The 24,014-nt window shown below is 37.8% G+C and overlaps 1 protein-coding gene and 1 non-coding gene across 3 annotated transcripts; both read left to right on the top strand.

The window, feature by feature from the left end:
- Window positions 1-14,028: 14,028 nt before the first annotated feature.
- LOC130979417 (binding partner of ACD11 1-like) lies at window positions 14,029-17,010 on the top strand. Of its 2 annotated transcripts, none has more exons than XM_057902859.1 (5): window positions 14,029-14,047; window positions 14,322-14,458; window positions 15,348-15,423; window positions 15,901-16,014; window positions 16,296-17,010. In XM_057902859.1, exons 2-5 carry the CDS (start codon window positions 14,340-14,342, stop codon window positions 16,725-16,727), a joined length of 741 nt encoding a protein of 246 aa, XP_057758842.1. In that variant the 5' UTR covers window positions 14,029-14,047; window positions 14,322-14,339; the 3' UTR covers window positions 16,728-17,010. The 2 variants fall into 2 exon arrangements, with proteins under 2 accessions (XP_057758842.1, XP_057758841.1); XM_057902858.1 differs by lacking the exon at window positions 14,029-14,047 and adding an exon at window positions 14,081-14,149.
- Window positions 17,011-23,688: 6,678 nt separating this feature from the next.
- Window positions 23,689-23,796, top strand: LOC130984830 (small nucleolar RNA R71). Its single transcript, XR_009088737.1, has one exon. It is a non-coding gene; the product is annotated as a small nucleolar RNA R71 (small nucleolar RNA).
- Window positions 23,797-24,014: the final 218 nt, after the last annotated feature.

Raw genomic sequence — 24,014 nt, 5'->3', positions numbered from 1 at the left:
AACAAAAAGCAATCCAACCCTTACTCTAACAAGCAAGTGGAGTCAAGCCAATAACAAAAGAAAGCTTGTTAGGAGACATCAAATAGGGGCATCAATTTTCTCTTCTTCTCCCTTGAAGTCATTTCGCTTAACCACTGGAAGAAGATGAAGAAAGGATTATGACCAAGAAACAAAAGATAACATCCATGAAAAAGAAAAGGTCAACAAAAAGCAATCCAACCCTTACTCTAACAAGCAAGTGGAGTCAAGCCAATAACAAAAGAAAGCTTGTTAGGAGACAATCAAATATAGGGGCATCAATTTTCTCTTCTTCTCCCTTGAAGTCATTTCGCTTAACCAACTGGAAGAAGATGAAGAAATTCAAGAACCACATATTTAGCTAATGACATTAAACGAGTCCTTGTTGGGAGGTAACCCAACTATTGGTAACAAATTTCTTTCTTTACTTAGATTTATTTTCAAATAATATGACATGTAATTTCATAGGATGAGTTTAGTGTTGCCATGCAACAATTTTATTTTCAATCTTCATTGGGTACTTGCATAATTTTATATGAAAGTAGCACGCCAAGTTTGGTGTTACCATTTATCTTTCATGCATTGTATCATGCACAACCCACTTGTCAATGCAATCATATTGCCTATGATTCTTTGTGCCTTTATTGTTATCTTTAATTTTGCTTGCTTAAACACTTGCATTACTTACATCATTGGTTTAAGACATTCATGATTAATCCCATCACACTTTTCTCACTTGTTGCTTGAGAACAAGCAATTATTCTAAGTTTGGTGTTGGAGGGAGAGAATATGAGGAAAAATGACAACAACAATGATGATGAACTACAAGGTGGTTCAGTTATTTTTTCTCTTATTTGTTTTCAGTACTTTCAATTGCATGATTGCCTTCTATTTCTTCTATATCCATGTGTATTCTTCCGTTTAGATAAGTATAGTTTAATTTTGAATTGTAAAATGTTGTCTTTATATCATAACTACCATCTTAAAAGTTGTTAGTAATTAAGCATCATGATCATAAACAAACAAGGTAACTAAAGAAGAAGCTAGCACGAGCATGTAAGTATTGGGAGGCTAGCATGACTATTCTAGTTCAACATTTAAATTTTTTTATTAAAGTTTTCATCTAGAACACTTTATGAAATTTTTGAAATTTTGAAAATCTTGAAGAAGCAAATCAATTTATGATCAAGAAAGAAAAAGGAAAAAAGGAGAAAGTTGAAGCCTCTGAGTATCAATGACAATTCATTAGTCAAGTACTTGTGGTATTTATGTATTAAGAAAAAAGCTTGAAAACAAAACACTTAGAGTTAAGGCTAGGTTCAAATGCATAGCACTCCCTCAAATCTCAAGGCTCTGAGCATTAATGTTTAGAGAGTAAAGAAAAGAAACAAATGAGCTTAAAGAGTTATCTAGTTACATGCTTGTGGTGCTTATGTATCAAGTGGTAATACTTGAAAACAAAGCATTTAAAGTCGAAGCTTAAAACAAATGGTGCAAAGCACCAAAGAAGCTAAGCTAAGAAAAAGAAGAAAAAGATGAAAAGCTTGTTTTGAGGAAGGAATAAAAGAAAAGATTTCATAAAGTGGTCAAGATAGAAACATCAATCATTTAAAATTCTTTTGTGATTGTTGCATACATAAGTAAACTAGCCAACCATAAACATTAAAAATTGATATTCTTCTCACCTGGGATTTACAAATTGTATTGCATGATTCTCTATTTACTTGAGGACAATCAAGTTTTATGTTTGGTCTTGTGATGCATGCGCATTATGATGTGTTTTTCCATGCTTTTCTATATAAGAAATCAATGCACAATGCTTAATAATGGAGTGCTTTGGGGCTTAAATTGAATAGTGCTTTGATTGATTGAGTTAATGAATTTTCTAGGAAATGATAGAAAAAGAAGCAATAAAAAGCACTAATAGAGGAAGTACATTCCCAAGGTGGCAAGAGAGTTGGAAACAAATTCAAGAGAAGCAAAGAGGATTTGCAACCCTGAACTCTTCATACTCCAACAAACATACCTTGAGATAAAAAGCTCCATATGAGGTGATTCAAGTTCTATTAGAAATTAGACTTCTAAAGCTTTCCAACCATATATAACACTCTATAGTGGACAATGGATTTGAGGGTGCAAATCACTATTCTTTCAGCACTACAAACCCGGCGTGTGGCTAGTGTGCCTGGGAAGTGGCACGCTAGGCCAAATTTCCTGCAAACACGTTAGGATTACCTCTTCACCTTCGAAAGATCATAACATAAGCTAGAGAAGTCCACATGATACACTTCTAGTGGCGTTAGAAAGCTGACTTCCAGAGTGTTCCAATGATATATAATAGTCTATAGTGGACGTTCAGTTTGGGGCCGCGAACGACGCCATCTTTCAACGTTGCAAGCCTTCATTAGCCCAAAGTGTCACCAAAGTGCCACTTCAATGACACTCCACTGGGCCCCTTCTAGTACCTCAATTCCTTCAATTATTCTTCAATTTTTCAAGTCTCTAAGAAGAGAATCAAAACTTCACAAGCCTAACACAATTCCATCCAAGTCAAGCCACAATTAATAATCAATCAAGGCCACAAGAATCATCTAGAAGTAGTTAGGAACTTTTCATTTAATTGTAATTTGAATTTCATTTGAATTTGTAATTTAGGATAGCATATAAATAGGACCTTAGTTTCACCAAAAATCACCACTTGGAGGGGAGTCTTTGGACTCTCTCCTCACTCTTATTCTCTTCTCCTCTTCCATTTTCTTTTACATCTATTTTGTAGTTTTCTTTAGTTATGAGTTTCTAATTCTTTTAAGTGGGAAAGAGAGCTCTATTACAATTCAATGGATTAATTTGATTTCTTCTTCAACGTCAATTCTTCTTTTATTATTTCTTTAGAAAGAATCTTCGTTCTTTATTTTAATGATTCAAATTCTATCGGAAGAGGAATTGAATCTAATTGAATTCTATGGGAGCCTTGGAAAAGGAATCATAGAATTAATGCTTGAAGTTCTTTCTCACAATGGTTATGAATTTGGGTTTGGAATTGATACATGACATATAATCAACCCACAACTTGATTCATGAAATTGTGTGGTTCTAAATCAGAGACCAATCTTCATCACTTTTCATGAACAATTAGATCAAGAAATTTGCAATTGCTCAAGTTAAGAGGGATTGAATTGCCAAGGGATTCAAATTTAATCACTTATGATTTGCCAAGAGATCAATGATTGTATGATTGAACAGGGGATGAGAGCTATTGATCCTGAAAATGCAATATCTCTTGATCCCAATGTTTTTTTCATTATTAATTCTTGCTATTTACTTTTCTAGTTATTTACATTCTTGCAATTTAATTTCCAACACTTTACATTTCCATCATATACGTTCTTGTTCTTTATTGCTTTCATTTAATTTCATGTCATTTAGATTTCATGGTGCTTATAATCTCAATATGAATTGTCTAACTAGACTAATCAATTAATTATTGCTTGTTTAATCTGTTAATCCTCGTGGGATCGACACTCGCACACCGTGAGTTTATTACTTGATACGATCCAGTGCACTTGCCGGTAGTTCTACGAAATGTGATTTAAAAATTCCGTATCAGCATCAATCCTCAATTCAACACCAACCAAATCAATATCACTGCCCTTTTTATCCTACCTCAATCATACCACTCCTAATTATTCAATTAAATTCACATTCCACCATTCACATTTCTCACTCATATCACAATCTCCATCTATTTAACAATTATATTTATAATTTCTAACCAACTTCAACATTAATCATCAACAAATCACATCATATACATATACCATTTCTAATTAGTCAAACCAACCAATGGATGTCATTCAATCTTATCCTAAGGCAACTAGCCTAAGTTTTCACGCAACATTATATATTAAATATGAGAAACCAAAACCATACCTTGACCGTTTCTTTCCTAAGCTCAAAATGCCACAATTCAAGCTTCCAAGACTCTGAGTCAAACCCAATGATTCCAGCCACCAAAAGTTTGTCCCTAGAGCTCCAATTTGCCAATTCAACTCCAATTCAATACAATATCAATCTAATTCATATAATTCCTCAAGATTAGTACTAAGACACACAAAATTGTATAACCCACAAAGGTTTAGAATTTTCTTATCTTATCTTACTGATTGATGGTTGAAATAAAATCCAATAATCATCCAATGTTAGATTGCACCTAAACCACCAAAATTATCAAAATCACTAAAATCTCAAACTAAATTCGTGAAAAAGAGGGGAACAGAAGAATGGACACGAAATTCAGAGATGCCTACCACTTTGTTTGGATAGAATTGAAGAGTTCGACGAGACAAACGCGTGACCATAAATAGTGCGGTAATCGGAGCTCCGGATCAAAAGTTATGGGCGATGGAAGCTAAGTTAATGATAAATAGTGTTTTTCCCAAACCCTTTCTCCTCACTTCACTTCCAACCCCCCCTTTTGGTGTGATTAATGAGCTGAAGGTTTTGAATGGAGTTGATATGGATTGGGCCTTGGATCCAATATAGGTCTGATTCAATCGATTCAGTCTGTTGGCTCAATTTTGGGTCAAAATTTTTAAAATTAGTGTCAAAATTCATATTTTAAATATTTCTACTTTCTAAACTATAAAATTAAATTTCCTAATTTCTTTGAATAATAATTAATTTATTAGCCAATTATTTATTAATTTTGCGGATTTTACATCCTACCCACCTAATTAGGAATTTTGTCTCCAAAATTCAGTTATCGGAGAATAAGTGCGGTTAGCCCTTCATCATTTCCAATTCAAGCTCCCTCATATGTTCCTTGTCTCCGGTTCAATTCCAAACAACCTTTACTAATGAGACTTCTCTTCTGCGTAGTCACTTAACATTGGTATCGTCAATTCTAACTAGTATCACTTGAACGGCAATGCTTCTTCAATTGAACTTATTCAAGTCATAAGACATAAGTCAAATAAAAAATGTATTCCCGAATTTTGTAAAATGTGTAGTACGTCATGTAGGTCCGAAGGATACGGGAGTAAAACTATTTGATATGCCAACTGCCACCAATCCTCTTCAAAATTTGGAATGGACCAATATCTCCAGGTTTCTCAACTTCTTAGTTCTGATTGCTCTTTATATTCAAATTGTTGAAGTAGTTTTCACGAATACATGACTTCCTTCTTCAAATGTGAAAAGTTTTCTCCTCAGGTTCGCATATCCCTTATGTCAGCTTTTTGTAGTGAAAATCTTAAGTCGAATTTGCTTGATTTGTTCTCTATTGTCTCGCTTACTATTTCAGGACCTAAAATGCTTGATTCTCTGGGTTCGTATCAACACAGATGCGATTAGCACACCGTGCAACCTCACTACCTTCTTGACGTATAGTATCACCAATTGCTCTAGTGAATAGTTCATCTTTTAACATGTAAGACACTGAGTCACATGCGTCGCCACATCATTCTTTATTTCGGCCACCTAAAATGTCTTCTTTGATTTATGATACATCTCAGTAACTTTAGGGTGAGTTCAAAAATCAGTTTTTGTGAGCTTCAGACAATAGTTTACGTGTTAACTTACATTATTAGGCACATTAATTCTCTTCTTATACCTCCAAATCCCTTCCATTATCCTCCAAGTTCCTTCCTTGTCTCCCTTGATCTTTTTTTAATTTTTCCAAATTCTTGACCTTACAATCTATTGTAATTTGTAATTAGTTTAGTCTGACACCTCTATCCACTTTGTCAACACCCATCTCAGGATTCCAACTCACTTATATTTCTTCCTCATGAATTAACATCCAAGCATCATTTAGAAACTTCTTGCTCAGGGCGTTCGTCACTACATCATGATGTTGCATCAGCACGCATTCTAAGCTCTTCAATGACGCATCACAGTAACCCTTAATTAGTTCATTAAGTTCAAGTAATACAAGTATTGGCGCCGTAATCAATCTCTCCTTCCCAGTTTGAAAACTCTATTCATGGTCAGGCATCCATACAAATAGTGTATCCTTGCGAGTCAAGTTAATCACAGGCAATATGGTCGGCAAGAATTAAGGCTCCAAAACTTTCCTTGATGTTGCATACTTACATGCTTCATCTCCCATGTTCAGAAGTCTTACTCTAAGGAACTAACGTTTTAATGGTTGCTGACGATCGAATTTCCTATCGATAAAGAAATATAAAAATATAATCGTGTTGTAAGTATATTTTCTAAACCAACAGAGAATTCTTTCGTACAAAAGTTTTGTTTGTCACTTAAGCAAACCCAATAAAAATAAATAACTGAAGTATTCAAACCTCGGGTTGTCTTCTCAAGGAATTGCAGGGAAGTATGATTTATTATTGGTTATGGAAAAAGATATATTTTATTTTGGGTTTTTGAAATAAGGAATAAGTAATTTAAATGACAAGAAAAATAAATTAATAATTAAGAAAACTCTTGGCAAGGTATGAGAATTGGAATTCCTATCCTAGTTATCCTTATCAGGTGTGATGAAATTGGGTTTTAATCCCGCTTAGTTATCCCTTATTAAATAAAGAAAAGTCAAGTGGACTAATTAAATTGATCCTCAAGTCCTAGTCAACTCCTGTGGATAGACTAGCTTTAGAGCGGTCCAAATCAATCAGCAATTGCCAATTTCAATCACTGCTGAGTTTGATAACTTAAGTGTTACCAATTAATTAACCAAAGCCAAAAGGGAAAATAAATCATAAATAGAGTAAAACAATTATGAGTCTGAAATACCTCAAATTAATTAAAAAAATCCTAACATGAAAAGTTCATAAGCCAATTTGGCAACATAAATCAAATACAAATAAAAGCATTAGAATAAATAAAAGCAAAAAAAGGAATTAAAGTAAAGGAACATTGAACCTGATATGAAGAAGATGAGATAATCCTAAAATTAAGAGAAATTTTAAATCCTAAATACTAAGAGAGAGGAGACTCTAAAAACTACATCTAAAACCTAAAATTATTAATTATGAATGTTGTATGAATTGTCCTTAGTCTCTGCATGTTTCCTGGCTCTAATCTTTAATTAACCTAAGCTTTCACCTAACATACATATACTCTATATAACTTTAGAATCATGCCTAGCTACCCAAAAATTCTTCATTTTGCATTACCTACTCATGCATCAACTTTTCTTTAATTTTTATCACATATGCATTGATTTTTCATTAGCTTAACATTGGGGTAATTTTGTCCCCTTATTTATTTATTTATTTTTTAGAGACATAAAAACTGAAACAACATTTCAATGCATATGGAATTTTTTGATTTTCTGTTTTACATGAGTGGGTACCCAAATTTCCATTATTTTATCATGATACATTCCCTTATTAACCCTTGTTCCCACAACCTTCCCATGCTCAATTAACACACAATTTCCATCTTAAGCTAACCAAAGATTCAATTGGGATATTTAATTGTTTTTCTGCTTAAGGCTAGTAATGTGGTAAAATATAGAACAAATGGGATTAAAAAGGCTCAGAGTGGTTAACAAATGTAATTTAAAGGGTAGGCTTATTTGGGATAAGTGAGCTAACAAATAATGGCCTCAATCATATGCATGCATATAACACATTAAACATTGGACATATAGGATGAAATAAAATTCAAATTACAATTATAGAGAAGTAAATAGATAAGAATAAAATATTTATGGTTAAATAATGTAACCATGTATTTAGGCTCAAAGTCTCACAGGTTGTGTGTTTTTTAGCTCAGAAACCATGTTCCAATTTACAATCTTCAAACAAGTTTAACATTTACATTTTGATTTAAATTACTGAAATTTTTCAAAAATAGGGTCTTAAAAGAAACTTATTATATCTCAACTAAATAGAACATGCATGCAAATAATCCTATTTCTAAACAATCTATCCTAAAGAAAAACAAACTAAATATCCTACTTTATTGATGTTAAGGAAGAGAAATTACCTCCGGAAGTCAGGTTCTGATCGACCTTCCCACACTTATGGCTTTGCACTGTCCTCGGTGCCATCTGTCAAGAACAAAGGTGGGCTGGTAGCAGTATCTCTACAGGCGGAACCGTCATGGCTCCATGTGCTGGTAAATGAAGTGGAGTCCGGAGTGTCTGAGTCTTTGTCAGGTCTGTGGTTTCCTGTGAGTAGCTCCTTGAGGTATTTGAATCGGCGCTGGTTGCAGCGCTCTCGTAGCTTCACTTTCTGTTCTTGCCGGTCCAACCTCTCCAGTATTTGTTGGAGCAGCTGACTTGTTGAAGGTGCTTGTGGTGTTGAAGGAGGAATGGCTTCAGCCTGTTATACAGGTTGGCTGGTAGTGGCTGTTGGAGGTCTGATATATTTCCTGTTAGGGACGTACTGATTACTCTGTGGAAGCATGGCTCTGGTGTCCCCAGTCCTGTAGGAAACTCCGGATGCGGAGACGAGATCTGAGACCAAGGCAGAAAAAGGTAAGTTTTTCGCAATTTGTACGTGTCCCATGGCATTCTGGATGTGTCTTGGTAGGTTTAGAGCTGGTCTGTAATGATACACCAGAGTAGAATAGCCATGTCTGCAGTGAAGAAGGACTCATGAGTACTCAAAAAGACGTAATGGGACATAATCTGTGCCCATACGTGAGCCTTCAAGGTAAGTGCAGAAGTCGATATTCCCTTAGGTCGGGAATGATGGTATCCATAAATCCATCTGCTGCAAGGTTGTGCGATAACTCTGAGAACGGCGTCCCAGTCAAATTGGTACGTCTGGCGCTTGAGTGCGGCTTCTTGAAATGCATCCAGTCCTTCTGGAGTAGGGGGAAGATCTAAAGCTCGTTGAATGGCCTCTTCTGTAATGGGGACTTGCTTCTGACGGACATAGACAGACTGCAGGGTTGGCAAGTGGAAATTGGAGTAGAATTCAACAATCCATGAAAGATTAACCTACCGTGGCTGTCTCTGTAGGAATCCCTAGTGTCTTCGTGCAATGCGGGGCTCAACAAATTCAAAAATTTGAGGTGAGAGGATGAGAAGGTGTTCATTATTATAATTCCTTTCCGCCAGAATGGGAAACATCTGCTTGCAGTAACAGTTAGGAAACCTGGCAGTGTCCTTTGCTGGGAAGGCTTTCTTTTGTTCATTTACCTTGATAATCCTCTTGATTCTTTTTGTTGAGGGTTTCACCACTATTGAAGATGGTTCTGCCACTAATGTTCTTTTTATTTCTTTTCTTGCAGGTGGTTTGGGAGTAGCTTTCTCCTTGCCTTCCTTGGTGGCCATCCTGAAAAGGGAAAGAGAATGAAACTTTTAAATGTAAGGGTTAGAGCAAGGAAAGAGACGGTATAGGTGATAATCAATGCACGGAAAAGAAGGATGTTGTTAACACATGGTCTAGACTACATGGAAAAAGTCCATCAATAGAATTATAGCAAGTGCATGTGATGACAATTGAATGCAAGGTGTTTAGTGGCATGCCGGCAAAGGCATGAGTAGCATGGATCAAGCATTCAACATCCAAGTTAGATTACCAAGTCTATCAAACTAACAATATGTTTGTATGGACAATTATATTTAATTAATAAAATATAAAAGGGGTATTGTGAAAAATAGGCATTAAAGTACGATAACATAAAAGTAGTGCATGACACCATACGGGCTTTTTCACAAACACTTAGCATGCATGGTAAATAAGGTATTGAAAGTATTAAATTCGACATGCAAGCAACCCTATAAAAAGTAATATATAATTGTCAAATAATTCCTTAATAATCACAAGCAAAATATAGAAAATAAAGACCCACATAAATTTCTAACACCAATAAAGAAGGGTTTAAAAAGAAAAAGAAATAAAACATAGATAATGAAAGTAAAAAGAAAAAGAAGAAGAAAACATAAAAATAGGAATAAGAATAGAAAAGTAAAGAGGGAAGAAGAAAAGAAAAACCTTGATAATGGTGGTGAAAAAGAGGAAGGAGAAAGTGAAAAAGAAGGAAGAAGGAAGAAGGGAGAAGAAAGAAATAAGAAGGGATAAGGAAAATTAGGATTTGGGGAAGAAAAGATAAGATATTTGGCTGATCTGGATATACTGTGCGCGCATGTGATGCAGACGCGTGAGTGACGCGGTCGCGTGGAGTGCGGTGTTTTCAAGTGACGCGAACGCGTGGGTCACGCGGTCACGTGAGTTTATTTGTGCTATTGGCGCAAGAGCAGCCTTGCATTCGCACAACTCTCTGTTTGAAACTCATTTTGCCAAATTTTATTGTGACGCGTTCGCGTGGGTGACACGATCGCATGAATGGCTATTTTTGAAAAACGATGCAGACGCGTGAGGCACACGTTTGCGTGGTAGGGCTTGTGCTTCTAGCACGAGTCCAGCCCTACTCCATCATAACTCTCTGCCATGCACCAATTTACGTCAATTTTACAGGGCCACGCGTTCGCATGGGTGACGCGGACGCGTGGGGAGGCTATTTCGCAAACAACGCGAACGCGTTAGTGACGAAGTCGCGTGGGTGAGTTTGTGCCAAAGGCACGCCTCTAGCCATACTTTCACGGGACTCTCTGTTCAATCTAGTTTTCTTCCCAACGCACATATGACGTGGACACATCGGCGACGTTGTCGCGTCGCGTGCGTGTTTTTTTATATGCAATATGCGAATACAAATGCAAACTATATGCACTAATACTGAGAAGAGTTATTGAAAAAGGGAACTAAGGAGAGGGAAAAGAACGATCATACCATGGTGGGTTGTCTCCCACCCAGCACTTTGCTTTAACGTCCTTAAGTTGGATGCTCCACTAGCTCAGTCTTCTGCTGTGGATGGATCTTCCAAGAGGAAGATCTCTAGCTCCTTCTTTTTCGCCATCTTCTCGCCATGATATAACTTCAAGCGATGTCCATTGACCTTTATAAGTTCAGAGCTTGAAGGATGGCTCAAGTGAAAGACTCCGTATGGCTCCGCCTTCTTTACATGATAGGGACCTTCCCATCTGGATCTCAGCTTGCCTGGCATGAGCCGCATTCTGGAGTTGTAAAGGAAGACTAAGTCCCCAGGTTGGAACTCTCTTCTCTTGATGTTCTTATCATGCACAGCTTTCACATTCTCTTTGTACAGCCTGGAGTTTTCATAAGCTTTTTGGCGAAGGTTCTCTAATTCTTGCAGTTGCAACTTCCTTTCAGCTCCGGCTTTCTCAAATTCCATGTTGCATTCCTTTACTTCCTAGAAGGCTTTATGTTCTATCTCAACTGGGAGGTGACAGGCCTTTCCATAAACTAAGGGGAAGGGACTCATCCTGATTGGTGTCTTGTATGCTGTCCGATATGCCCAAAGCGCATCTTGGAGCCTGGTGCTCTAGTCCTTTCTATGAGGCTTGACTATCTTTTGCAGTATGCCCTTTATCTTTCTATTAGACACCTCAGCTTGCCCATTAGTCTGGGGGTGATAGGCTGTTGATACTTTATGAATTATCCCATGCCTTTTTAGTAATCTTGTTAGTCTCCTGTTACAAAAGTGAGTGCCTTGATCGCTCACGATTGCTCGTGGTGATCCAAAGCGACAAATAATATGGTTTCTAACAAAGGAAACAACAGTGTTAGCATCATCAGTACAGGTAGGAATTGCTTCCACCCATTTAGAAACATAATCTACAGTTAACAGTATATAAAGGTGACCATTAGAATTTGGAAATGGACCCATGAAGTCAATGCCCCAAACATAAAAAATTTCACAGAAAAGCATAATTTGTTGAGGCATTTCATCACTCTTGGATATATTACCAAACCTTTGGCAAGGAGAACAAGATTTACAAAGGTCAGCAGCATCTTTAAAAAGAGTAGACCACCAGAATCCACAGTTTAAAACTTTTCTAGCTGTTCTTTGAGGGCCAAAATGTCCTCCACTCTCAGATGAGTGGCAGGCCGCTAAAATAGACTGGAATTCTGATTGAGGTACACACCGTCTAATTACCTGGTCTGCACCACACCTCCATAGATATGGATAATCCCATATATAATATTTGGACTCGCTTTTCAGCTTGTCTCTCTGATGCTTAGTAAAATCGGAAGGAAAAGTGTGGCTAACTAGATAATTAGCTATAGGTGCATACCAAGGAACCACTTCAGATACTGCCTATAAGCTATCAAATGGGAAAATATCATCGATAGGAATGAAGTCATCTTTAATGTGCTCAAGGCGACTCAAGTGGTCTGCCACTAAATTTTGGTTACCACTCCTATCCTTAATTTCTAAATCAAATTCTTGCAGCAGCAGCATCCAACGTATTAGCCTTGGTTTAGACTCCTTTTTAGCTAATAAATATTTCAAAGCTGCATGGTTTGAGTACACTACTACCTTAGTACCAAGTAAATAGGCTCGGAATTTATCCAGAGTAAAAACAATAGCTAGAAGCTCTTTTTCAATAGTAGTGTAATTAGATTGAGCAGCATCTAAAGTCTTAGATGCATAAGCAATCACAAAAGGATCGTTACCTTCATGCTGAGCTAGTGCTGCTCCTACTGCATGATTGGAGGCATCACACATGATTTCAAATGGTTGATTCCAGCTGGTCCTCTCACAATCGGAGCTTGAGTCAAGGCGGTCTTCAGCTTATCAAACGCTTGTTTGCAGTCCTCACTGAACTTGAACTCAATATCTTTCTGTAGTAGTCTGGATAAAGGTAATGCTATCTTACTGAAGTCCTTAATGAATCTCCTGTAAAAACCTGTATGGCCAAGGAACGAATGGACTTCCCTCACAGAGGAGGGGTAAGGTAAACTAGAAATAACATCCACCTTTGCTGGGTCTATAGAGATACCAGTATAAGAAACAACATGTCCTAGAATAATTCCTTGTTTCACCATAAAATGACACTTTTCAAAATTTAAAACAAGGTTTGAACTAACACATCTGTCCAATACTCTAGATAAACTATCCAAGCAAAAGCTAAATGAATCACCATATACGCTAAAGTCATCCATAAAAACTTCCATACAGTTCTCAATGAGATCAGAGAAAAGACTCATCATACACCTTTGGAAAGTAGCTGGTGCATTGCATAAGCCAAAGGGCATTCTCTTATAAGCATAAGTCCCAAAAGGACATGTAAAAGTAGTATTTCCTTGATCTTCAGGAGCTATATGGATTTGAAAATAACCTGTATAACCATCTAGAAAGCAGTAATGAGATTTACCTGACAGGCGATCAAGCATATGATCGATGAATGGCAAGGGGTAATGATCCTTGCGAGTGGCTTGGTTGAGATGCTTGTAGTTAATGCAAACTCTCCATGAGTTCTGCACTCTGGTTGTCAGAAGTTCTCCACGCTCATTTCTTATTGTTGTAACTCCAGACTTCTTGGGCACCACTTGTACTGGGCTGACCCATTCGCTATCTGAAATGGAGTAAATGATATCTGCTTCAAGTAGTCTGGTTACTTCCTTCTTGACAACTTCTAAGATGGTTGGATTTAATCTTCTACGCAAATTCCAGCACGAGTTGATTTTCAAAGAGATGTTAGGTTCAAACGAACAACAGAAATGGTACTCACAAGAAATCAGAAGAAGGTCTTGTATAAGGTCAAACAACGTTGTACAGAAATAACGAAATGCACAAGAAGAGGATCTAAGGTGCATCTCAAAAAAGAAATTCAAATCAAGACCTTGATAGAGAGAACAAGGCATAACGAATCAAGTAAGTCTCAATTGATCTTAACATAATACAATTTGTAAAAGAGGACAATTTCATTCAGATCAAGTTCCTAAGATTTAAGGATTACATGATTATACCAAGATAAGCTCAGATTCATCTCGGAAGAGACAAGATTCATGCAATTAAGGAATAGAATTGGAAAGACGATCAATTCATTTTTCAAGATGAAATTCGAGATAGAATTTCAAGGCAAGTTGCAAAAGAAAGACTAGATCCACTCGCAAAGATTCGTTGGTACAAATATTCATTTTGTAACTCATAGCCATTATACAAATATTTCATTTGCAAAATAAAATATTGGTGTGGCTTCAAATAAACAAACCAAAAAAATGGCGGTGAGTCTGCTAACGTCCATGTAAATAAACTCTTCCCCCCTCTTTTTTCTGACTTATGAGTTATGAGTATGTTTTCGTAGTCATGTCACTTTCTTCTAGTTCTTTCTGAAAACTGGGAACTTGTAAGAAGAGCGTCGCATCCAAACTATTCTTCACTCTCATATTGATTCTATTTACCACCTCCTACGTTTAATTTACTATTCCTTTTCTTTCTTAAAAGAAAATTGGATTTTAGGTTATAAACTTATAATTGTTGAGGATTTGCTTCAATTGTTTTCCCCAATCTTTGTTCAGAAACCGGCGAAGAACATCATGACTGGTGGTAGTGGATACATGGTAGAAGTTACTGGACTTTCACCAAAAACCACCGAGAAAGATCTCCACCATTTCTTCGCTTTCTCCGGCGCGATCGAGCACGTTGAAATCGTTAGGTATACTGTTCTATCAAGTAATTTCTCTCTGAATTTTGGAGTACTAATTATTAATACTAAGCTATTATTATTTGATGTTTCTGTTCTTAATTTTACTAGTTGATTCTATTGAAGCTGATGTTCTCCTGATTGGTTAGTGATGGTCAGGGCAAATTCATGCACTCTTTTTAGTTTATGTATTACACAGATGGATAGTTGATTGTGAAATGAATCTACTAATCTAATTGATTATAAACTGATTTTACAATTGGTGGTAGCAGTGTAACAGATTTAGTTTAGTGAGGAGGCATCTCCTAATTCCTAACTGACCCAGTGCCACTGCTAGAGTACACTGAAGTTTGTTGAACGAATCCAATTGATGATAATTGATATTCCTAACACACAACATGAAGTCGTAGGGAACAAAATAGTCCTCAGGATTTAAAAGTGTCAAATTCGTACCTAGGCATATTAGTCCTCTTGTGCATGAATGAATTTTGTATGGAATAACTAATGCACCATCTTTCCTTGAATGGTGGGGACAAATTTGTTATTTGGATTTTGTTAAGTAAAAAGTAGCAAGATTGGGTGTTCGCTGTCACCAAAAAGAAAACTTGATTCCTTGGTTTCTTGTTAGAAACTCTCTTTGAGATGATGTTTATGGTCATCATTTCTTTCAATTTCATGGCTTAGCACAACACGATTCATAAATTTTGCCTGGACACATTCTGTAAAAATTTTTCAATAAGATGTCAGGTTTTCGTTATCAGTTGCGAGTCTATTAAGCTTTCCGAAAGGGATCATTTTTATTTTCCTGCAATTTTATAACGTAAGCATGGTAGTTGAAGGTATTTTTTGTTTTTGGTGTAGCAGAGACTTGATATGACAGAGTTATTATTGCTGGTGGCAGGTCTGGTGATTGTGCTTGTACTGCATATGTGACATTCAAAGATGCATATTCTCAAGAAACTGCTTGCTTGCTTAGTGTGAGTATTTTTCCATACTAAAGTGCAGAATACTTACAATTATGGTAGCTGGAATCATCTTGTGATAACTGGTCCTTGAGGTTCTGTTTTGGTTCTAAGAAAAGAGAAAAGAAAAAGGGAAAAAAATTCCAGGTTTCATTTTCTGTTTCCAATGTTAATTTCAAAACCATCACCTTGTTCTGTGGTTTCTGTGTCCTGTAAACGGAATACTGAATTCTTTTTTCCCTCCTTTTTCTTCTAGATATTTCCTTCACAATCTTGGAAACAAGAAGCTAAATCAAGATAAGGTGGTAGTTTTGTAGCAAAGAAGTAAAAAATTAAAACATGAAACATTTTTCTGAATCAAACAGGCATGTTGTCTGATTGATTGTTGCATAATTTTCCAATACCAAAAAGTATGTTCGACTGAGCAATCTGCAATTCTGCATTACTTAATTGTTAATTGCACAGTTTCTTTTCTATAATATTTTATGTTAGGGAGCCACTATTTTAGATCAACGTGTGTGCATAACGCGTTGGGGGCAGTGCGACGATGGCTATGGTTTTTGGAATCAGCCTTCCTACAACCATGCCGATGAGACTGCTTCAAATGTATGTATATCTACTTCTTTAGGAATTCTTGCATGGTCTCAAAAGTATATTCAATGTGGCTCTAGGTGTATTTACAACTACTCATTTTTGAATTTTATATCTAACTTTAAGCATTATAGCTTAAAATGAGTAAGTGTAAATCTTTTGGAGCACACAATAGATGTATTCTTGGATCACGCAAGTATTTCTTCCATTTCTTATGCATGTAAAAAAAGACTAATCAGCTTTTAATGTTGGATCTAACATCTGGCCGTACATACATGATCTCTTTTCACTTTCAGACACAACATAGAGGCCAATTTGTTTCCTCTGCTGGAGAAGCAGTTACTGCGGCTCAAGAAGTTGTGAAGACCATGCTAGCAAAGGGATATGTTCTCAGTAAGGACGCATTGGCTAAGGCTAGAGAGTTCGACGAGTCTCATCAGGTTTCTGCGACTGCAACAGCGAAAGTTTCTGAACTGAGCGAGAGACTTCGCCTCGCTGACAAGATATCAGCAGGTGTTGGAGCTGTGAAATCTGTGGATCAGAAATATAATGTCTCTGAAACAGCCAGGTCAGCTGCATCTGCAACTGGAAGATCGGTGGCAGCCGCCGCGGACTCTGTAGTAAATAGTAGCTATTTTTCGAAGGGAGCATTGTGGCTGTCAGGTGCTCTAACCCGAGCGGCTCATGCTGCTTCTGACTTGGGTGCTCGTGGCGGTGGTCAGCACTGAGTATTCTTGTCTACCTCTTCCTCTGCAGAATAGCTTTTGTGAAAAAATAAATCCATATTAGTTTAAAATAGTATTAGTTTTACATGTATGTAGAATTGTTGATCTTGATACTTACATGTAAAGTTAACAATAGAAATTCTGTACAAGGCCACAGCTTAGTTAACTGTTGCCTCAACGGGATTACCATAACGTGATGATTGTATGGATACTAAGGTTGTAGTTTCTACAAGTTAGCAAAACAGACTTGGTTAGGATGAATGATACAGCTAACTTAAAATTTCAATTGGCCCAAAATGAATATGGATTGTAATATTTTGATATAGAATAAGGGTCGGATAGCTTTTACTTATATAGGGGTTAAAATTATCTTAAAAGTATTGTTTAAAAAGAATAAAATAAAAAGTTTTGACTCTTTCGATATATAATTCATGCATTAAAAATTAAAAATTTCCGTTTTCTACCAAAGTTTTCTATTTTTGATATCTACAAAGACATTTGTTAATAAGACCTTTAATTTAAAATTTACATTCGCTAAAGAACATCTGCATGTCATAGCAATACCACCTGAATCCGCGGGTACCCACCCTGCCTCTACCCGTTCGGGGCGGGTAATTATCCACCCCGCACTGGGGCGAGATTTTAGTGGGGCGGATTCTTGGGAGGGGCAGGGCGGGGTCGGGTTTAGGTAAATACCCGCCCCGCTATATATATAATATATATAATTTTAATATATAATATGTATAATATATATAAAATAATTAGTAAATGATTAATAAAATTGTATCATATTTAAATTTTTACTTTAATTTATGTTATGTATGAGATGATGGTTATATAAATTTTGAAATTTAATTTTATTTATTGAATTTTAATAATTATAGGGGCGGGTAGGGGTGGGGCGGGTTAGGGTTCAACGTTTTACTACTCGCGGATAAAAGCGAGGCGGGTTCTATGCGGATTGTTGTACGGCGGAGCGGGATCGGGTAGAGCGAAAACCCGCCCCTACCCGCCCCGTTGCCACCCATATAGTAGATAATGCAAGTAATAATATTTACGGATTCAAATTTTTTCATTAAATAATTATTTCGATCAGTGCTGAATATTGAATTAATATTGTTTGTAACTCTATATGTGACAGAACTCTAACTCAAGTAAACGTTTATATGTCTTTCAATTAAAGGTACATAATAGCGAATACAATAAACAAGAGGAGTAGGTTTCGCTCACAGATCACTAAATATCAAACCACCCACATTTGCTAAAAATCTGTAAAACAAATTAGCACGCCAATAGGACAGTTTTAAAAATTAAGTTTATCAAAAGTTTTTGTAATGATCTAGAGTATGTGGTGTGCGAAATTGTGATCACTACTTTTCACAACTCAAATAATCCCTAGTAATGGCCCCAAGAACTTGGTGCTCAATACCATGGCATAAACACAACTTTGCACAACTAACCAGCAAGTGCACTGGGTCGTCCAAGTAATAAACCTTACGCGAGTAAGGGTCGATCCCACGGAGATTGTTGGTATGAAGCAAGCTATGGTCACCTTGTAAATCTTAGTCAGGCAGACTCAAATGGGTATAGTGATATACGAATGAAGCATAAAGATAAAGATAGAGGTACTTATGTAATTCATTGGTAGGAACTTCAGATAAGCGTATGAAGATGCCTTCCCTTCCGTCTCTCTGCTTTCCTACTGTCTTCATCCAATCCTTCTTACTCCTTTCCATGGCAAGCTTATGCAAGGGTTTCACCGTTGTCAGTGGCTACCTCCCATCCTCTCAGTGAAAATGTTCCTATGCTCTGTCACAGCATATGGTTAATCAGCTGTCGGTTCTCGGTCAGGCCAGAATAGAATCCAGTGATTCTTTTGCGTCTGTCACTAACGCCCCGCCTGCTAGGAGTTTGAAGCACGTCACAGTCATTCAATCATTGAATCCTACTCAGAATACCATAGACAAGGTTAGACCTTCCGGATTCTCTTGAATGCCGCCATCAGTTCTCGCCTATACCACGAAAACTCTGATCTCACGGAATGGCTGGCTCGTTTGTCAGGTGAGCACTCGGTTGTCAGGCGATCAACCATGCATCGTGTATCAGGAATCCAAGAGATAAACACTAGAGCCTTGTTTGCTTGTAGAACAGAAGTGGTTGTCAGTCACTTTGTTCATAGGTGAGAATGATGATGAGTGTCACGGATCATCACATTCATCAAGTTGAAGAACAAGTGATATCTTGGACAAAGAACAAGCGGAATTGAATAGAAGAACAATAGTAATTGCATTAATACTCGAGGTACAGCAGAGCTCCACACCTTAATCTATGGTGTGTAGAAACTCCACCGTTGAAAATACATAAGAACAAGGTCTAGGCATGGCCGAATGGCCAGCCTCCCCCAAAGAGGGTTTAATCATCAAAGCATGATCAAAAGATATCTAATACAATAGCAAAAGGTCCTACTTATAGAAAACTAGTAGCCTAGGGTGTACAGAGATGAGTAAATGACATAAAAATCCACTTCCGGGCCCACTTGGTGTGTGCTTGGGCTGAGCAATGAAGCAATTTCATGTAGAGACTCTTCTTGGAGTTAAACGCCAGCTTTTATGCCAGTTTGGGCGTTTAACTCCCATTTAGGTGCCAGTTCCGGCGTTTAACGCTGGAATTTCTGAGGGTGACTTTGAACGCCGGTTTGGGCCATCAAATCTTGGGCAAAGTATAGACTATCATAATTGCTGGAAAGCCCAGGATGTCTACTTTCCAACGCCATTGAGAGCGCGCCAATTGGGCTTCTGTAGCTCCAGAAAATCCACTTCGAGTGCAGGGAGGTCAGAATCCAACAACATCTGCAGTCCTTTTCAGTCTCTGGATCAGATTTTTGCTCGGGTCCCTCAATTTCAGCCAGAAAATACCCGAAATCACAGAAAAACACACAAACTCATAGTAAAGTCCAGAAAAGTGAATTTTAACTAAAAACTAATAAAAATATACTAAGAACTTAACTAAAACTACTAAAAACATACTAAAAACAATGCCAAAAAGGGTACAAATTATCCGCTCATCACAACACCAAACTTAAATTGTTGCTTGTCCCCAAGCAACTGAAAATCAAATAAGATAAAAAGAAGAGAATATACTATAGACTCCAAATTATCAATGAAACTTAGCTCCAAATTAGATGAGCGGGACTAGTAGCTTTTTGCCTCCAAACAGTTTTGGCATCTCACTTTATCCTTTGAAATTCAGAATGATTGGCTTCTTTAGGAACTCAGAATCCAGATAATGTTATTGATTCACCTAGTTAAGTATGATGATTCTTGAACACAGCTACTTATTGAGTCTTGGCCGTGGCCCAAAGCACTCTGTCTTCCAGTATTACCACCGGATACATACATGCCACAGACACATAATTGGGTGAACCTTTTCAGATTGTGACTCAGCTTTGCTAGAGTCCCCAATTAGAGGTGTCCAGGGTTCTTAAGCACACTCTTTTTGCCTTGGATCACAACTTTATTTCTTTCTTTTTCTTTCTTTTTTTTCTTTCTCCTTTTTTTTTTCGTTTTTCTCCTTCTTTTTCTCTTTTTTTTTTTGTATTCACTGCTTTTTGTTGCTTCAAGAATCATGTTTATGATTTTTCAGATCCTCAGTAACATGTCTCCTTTTTCATCATTCTTTCAAGAGCCAACAATTTTAACATTCATGAACAACAAATTCAAAAGACATATGCACTGTTCAATCATACATTCAGAAAACAAAAAGTATTGTCACCACATCAAACTAATTAAGCTAGTTTTAAAGATGAATTCGAAATCCTGTACTTCTTGTTCTTTTGTAATAAAAACAGTTTTCTTTTAAGAAAGGTGATGGATTCATAGGACATTCATAACTTTAAGGCATAGACACTAAGATACTAATGATCATAAGACACAAACATAGCCAAACATAAGCATGAAAATTTCAAAAAACAGAAAATAAAGAACAAGGAGATTAAAGAACGGGTCCACCTTAGTGATGGCTGCTCTTTCTTCCTCTTGAAGATCCTATGGAGTGCTTGAGCTCCTCAATGTCTCTTCCTTGTCTTTGTTGCTCCTCTCTCATGATTCTTTGATCTTCTCTAATTTCATGGAGGATGATGGAGTGTTCTTGGTGCTCCACCCTTAGTTGTCCCATGTTGGAACTCAGTTCTCCTAGGGAGGTGTTCAGTTGCTCCCAATAGTCTTGTGGAGGAAAGTGCATCCCTTGAGGCATCTCAGGGATCTCATGATGAGAGGGGTCTCTTGTTTGCTCCATCCTTTTCTTAGTGATGGGCTTGAGGTCATGCCTTCTCAGTTGAACCGGCTTCCCTCTTGAATCTCTCTTTCATTGAACGCCCTCTTCACAAATGTCTATGAGGACTTGGTCCAAACTTTGATCAAAGTTGACCCTTCTTCATGGCCACAACTTCATAGAAGTGGTCTTGATGCACCCTTGAGATGAATCTCTCCATCTCCCATGACTCGGAGGTGGAAGCTTTTTGCCTTCCCTTTCCTCTTTCTAGAGGTTTCTCCAGCCTTGGATGCCATAAATGGTCATGGAAAAACAAAAAAACAACGCTTTTACCACACCAAACTTAAAAGGTTTGTTCGTCCTCGAGCAAAAGAAGAAAGAAGAGAGTGGAAGAAGAAGAAATGAGGAAGAAGGGAATGGCTTTTGTGTTCGGCCAAAGAGGGGGAGAGGTGGTGTTTAGGTTGTGTGAAAGTGAAGGGGTGAAGAAGGGTTTATATAGGAGAGGGTGGGTGAAGAAGAGAGAGAGTGGTGGGGTTGGTGGGGTTCCTGTGGGGTCCACAAATCCTGTGGTGTCAAGGAAAAGTCATCCCTGCACCAAATGGCATTCAAAATCACGTTTTGAGCCATTTCTGGCGTTAAACGCCGGGCTGGTGCCCATTCCTGGCGTTTAACGCCAGGTTCTTGCCCTTTTCTGGTGTTTAACGCCAGTCTGGTGCCCCTTTCTGGCGTTAAACGCCCAGAATGGTGCCAGACTGGGCGTTAAACGCCCAATTGCTAGCCTCACTGGCGTTTAAACGCCAGTGGGTTCTTCCTCCAGGGTGTGCTATTTTTCTTCCTGTTTTTCATTCTGTTTTTGCTTTTTCAATTGATTTTGTGTCTTCTTATGATCATCAACCTACAAAAAACATAAAATAACAAAGAGAACTAGATAACATATAACATTGGGTTGCCTCCCAACAAGCGCTTCTTTAATGTCAGTAGCTTGACAGATGGCTCTCATGGAGCCTCACATTTTCTCAGAGCAATGTTGAAACCTCCCAACACCAAACTTAGAGTTTGAATGTGGGGGTTCAACACCAAACTTAGAGTTTGGTTGTGGCCTCCCAACACCAAACTTAGAGTTTGACTGTGGGGGCTCTGTTTGACTCTGATTTGAGAGAAGCTCTTCATGCTTCCTCTCCGTGGTGACAGAGGGATATCCTTGAGCCTTAAACACAAAGGATTCTTCATTCACTTGAATGATCAACTCTCCTCTATCAACATCAATCACAGCCTTTGCTGTCGTCAGGAAGGGTCTGCCAAGGATGATGGTTTCATCCATGCACTTCCCAGTCTCTAGGACTATGAAATCCGCAGGGATGTAATGGTTTTCAATCTTCACCAAAACATCCTCTACAAGTCCATGAGCTTGTTTTCTTGAGTTGTCTGCCATCTCTAATGAGATTCTTGCAGCTTGCACCTCAAAGATCCCTAGCTTCTCCATTACAGAGAGAGGCATGAGGTTTACACTTGACCCTAAGTCACATAGAGCCTTCTTGAAGGTTATGGTGCCTATGGTACAAGGTATTGAAAACTTCCCAGGATCTTGTCTCTTTTGAGGTAATTTCTGCCTAGACAAGTCATCCAGTTCTTTGGTGAGCAAAGGAGGTTCATTCTCCCAAGTCTCATTTCCAAATAACTTGTCATTTAGCTTCATGATTGCTCCAAGGTATTTAGCAACTTGCTCTTCAGTGACATACTCATCCTCTTCAGAGGAAGAATACTCATCAGAGCTCATGAAAGGCAGAAGTAAGTCCAATGGAATCTCTATGGTCTCATTTTGAGCCTCAGATTCCCATGGTTCCTCATTGGGGAACTCATTGGAGGCTAGTGCACGCCCACTGAGGTCTTCCTCAGTGGCGTTCACTTCCTCTCCTTCCTCTCCAAATTTGGCCATGTTGATGGCCTTGCACTCTCCTTTTGGATTTTCTTCTGTGTTGCTTGGGAGAGTACTAGGAGGGAGTTCAGTAACTTTCTTGCTCAGCTGTCCCACTTGTGCCTCCAAATTCCTAATGGAGGATCTTGTTTCAGTCATGAAACTTTGAGTGGTTTTGATTAGATCAGAGACCATAGTTGCTAAGTCAGAGGGGTTCTGCTTAGAATTCTCTGTCTGTTGCTGAGAAGATGATGGAAAAGGCTTGCCATTGCTAAACCTGTTTCTTTCACCATTATTGTTGTTAAAACCTTGTTGAGGTCTTTCTTGATTCTTCCATGAGAAATTTGGGTGATTTCTCCATGAAGAATTATAGGTGTTTCCATAGGGTTCTCCTAGGTAATTCACCTCTTCCATTGAAGGGTTCTCAGGATCATAGGCTTCTTCTTTAGATGAAGCATCCTTAGTACTGCTTGGTGCACTTTGCATTCCAGATAGACTTTGAGAAATCAAATTGACTTGTTGAGTCAATATCTTGTTCTGAGCCAAAATGGCATTCAGAGTATCAATCTCAAGAACTCCTTTCTTCTGATTGGTCCCATTGTTCACAGGATTCCTTTCAGAAGTGTACATGAATTGGTTATTTGCAACCATTTCAATTAGCTCTTGAGCTTCTGTAGGCGTCTTCTTCAAATGAAGAGATCCTCCAGCAGAGCTATCCAAAGACATCTTGGATAGTTCAGAGAGACCATCATAGAAAATGCCTATGATGCTCCATTCAGAAAGCATGTCAGAAGGACATTTTCTGATCAATTGTTTGTATCTTTCCCAAGCTTCATAGAGGGATTCTCCATCCTTCTGTCTGAAGGTTTGGACTTCCACTCTAAGCTTACTCAATTTTTGAGGTGGAAAGAACTTTGCCAAGAAGGCATTGACTAGCTTTTCCCATGAGTCCAGGCTTTCTTTAGGTTGTGAGTCCAACCATGTCCTAGCTCTGTCTCTTACAGCAAAAGGGAATAGCATAAGTCTGTAGACCTCAGGGTCTACCCCATTTGTCTTGACAGTGTCACAGATTTGCAAGAATTCAGCTAAAAACTGATGAGGATCTT

The sequence above is a fragment of the Arachis stenosperma genome, chromosome 5 (assembly GCF_014773155.1).
Source record: "Arachis stenosperma cultivar V10309 chromosome 5, arast.V10309.gnm1.PFL2, whole genome shotgun sequence".
NCBI lineage: Eukaryota > Viridiplantae > Streptophyta > Magnoliopsida > Fabales > Fabaceae > Arachis > Arachis stenosperma.
The sequence above is the reverse complement of the archived record's forward strand: the minus strand, read 5'-3'. Positions and strand labels throughout refer to the sequence as shown.

Coding starts and splice junctions, on each gene's coding strand:
- LOC130979417 (XM_057902859.1), top strand. CDS start 14,340: ATGACTGGTGGTAGTGGATACATGGTAGAAGTTACTGGACTTTCACCA. Junction 15,424..15,900: donor AAACTGCTTGCTTGCTTAGT/GTGAGTATTTTT, acceptor ATTTTATGTTAG/GGAGCCACTATTTTAGATCA. Junction 16,015..16,295: donor CCGATGAGACTGCTTCAAAT/GTATGTATATCT, acceptor TTTCACTTTCAG/ACACAACATAGAGGCCAATT.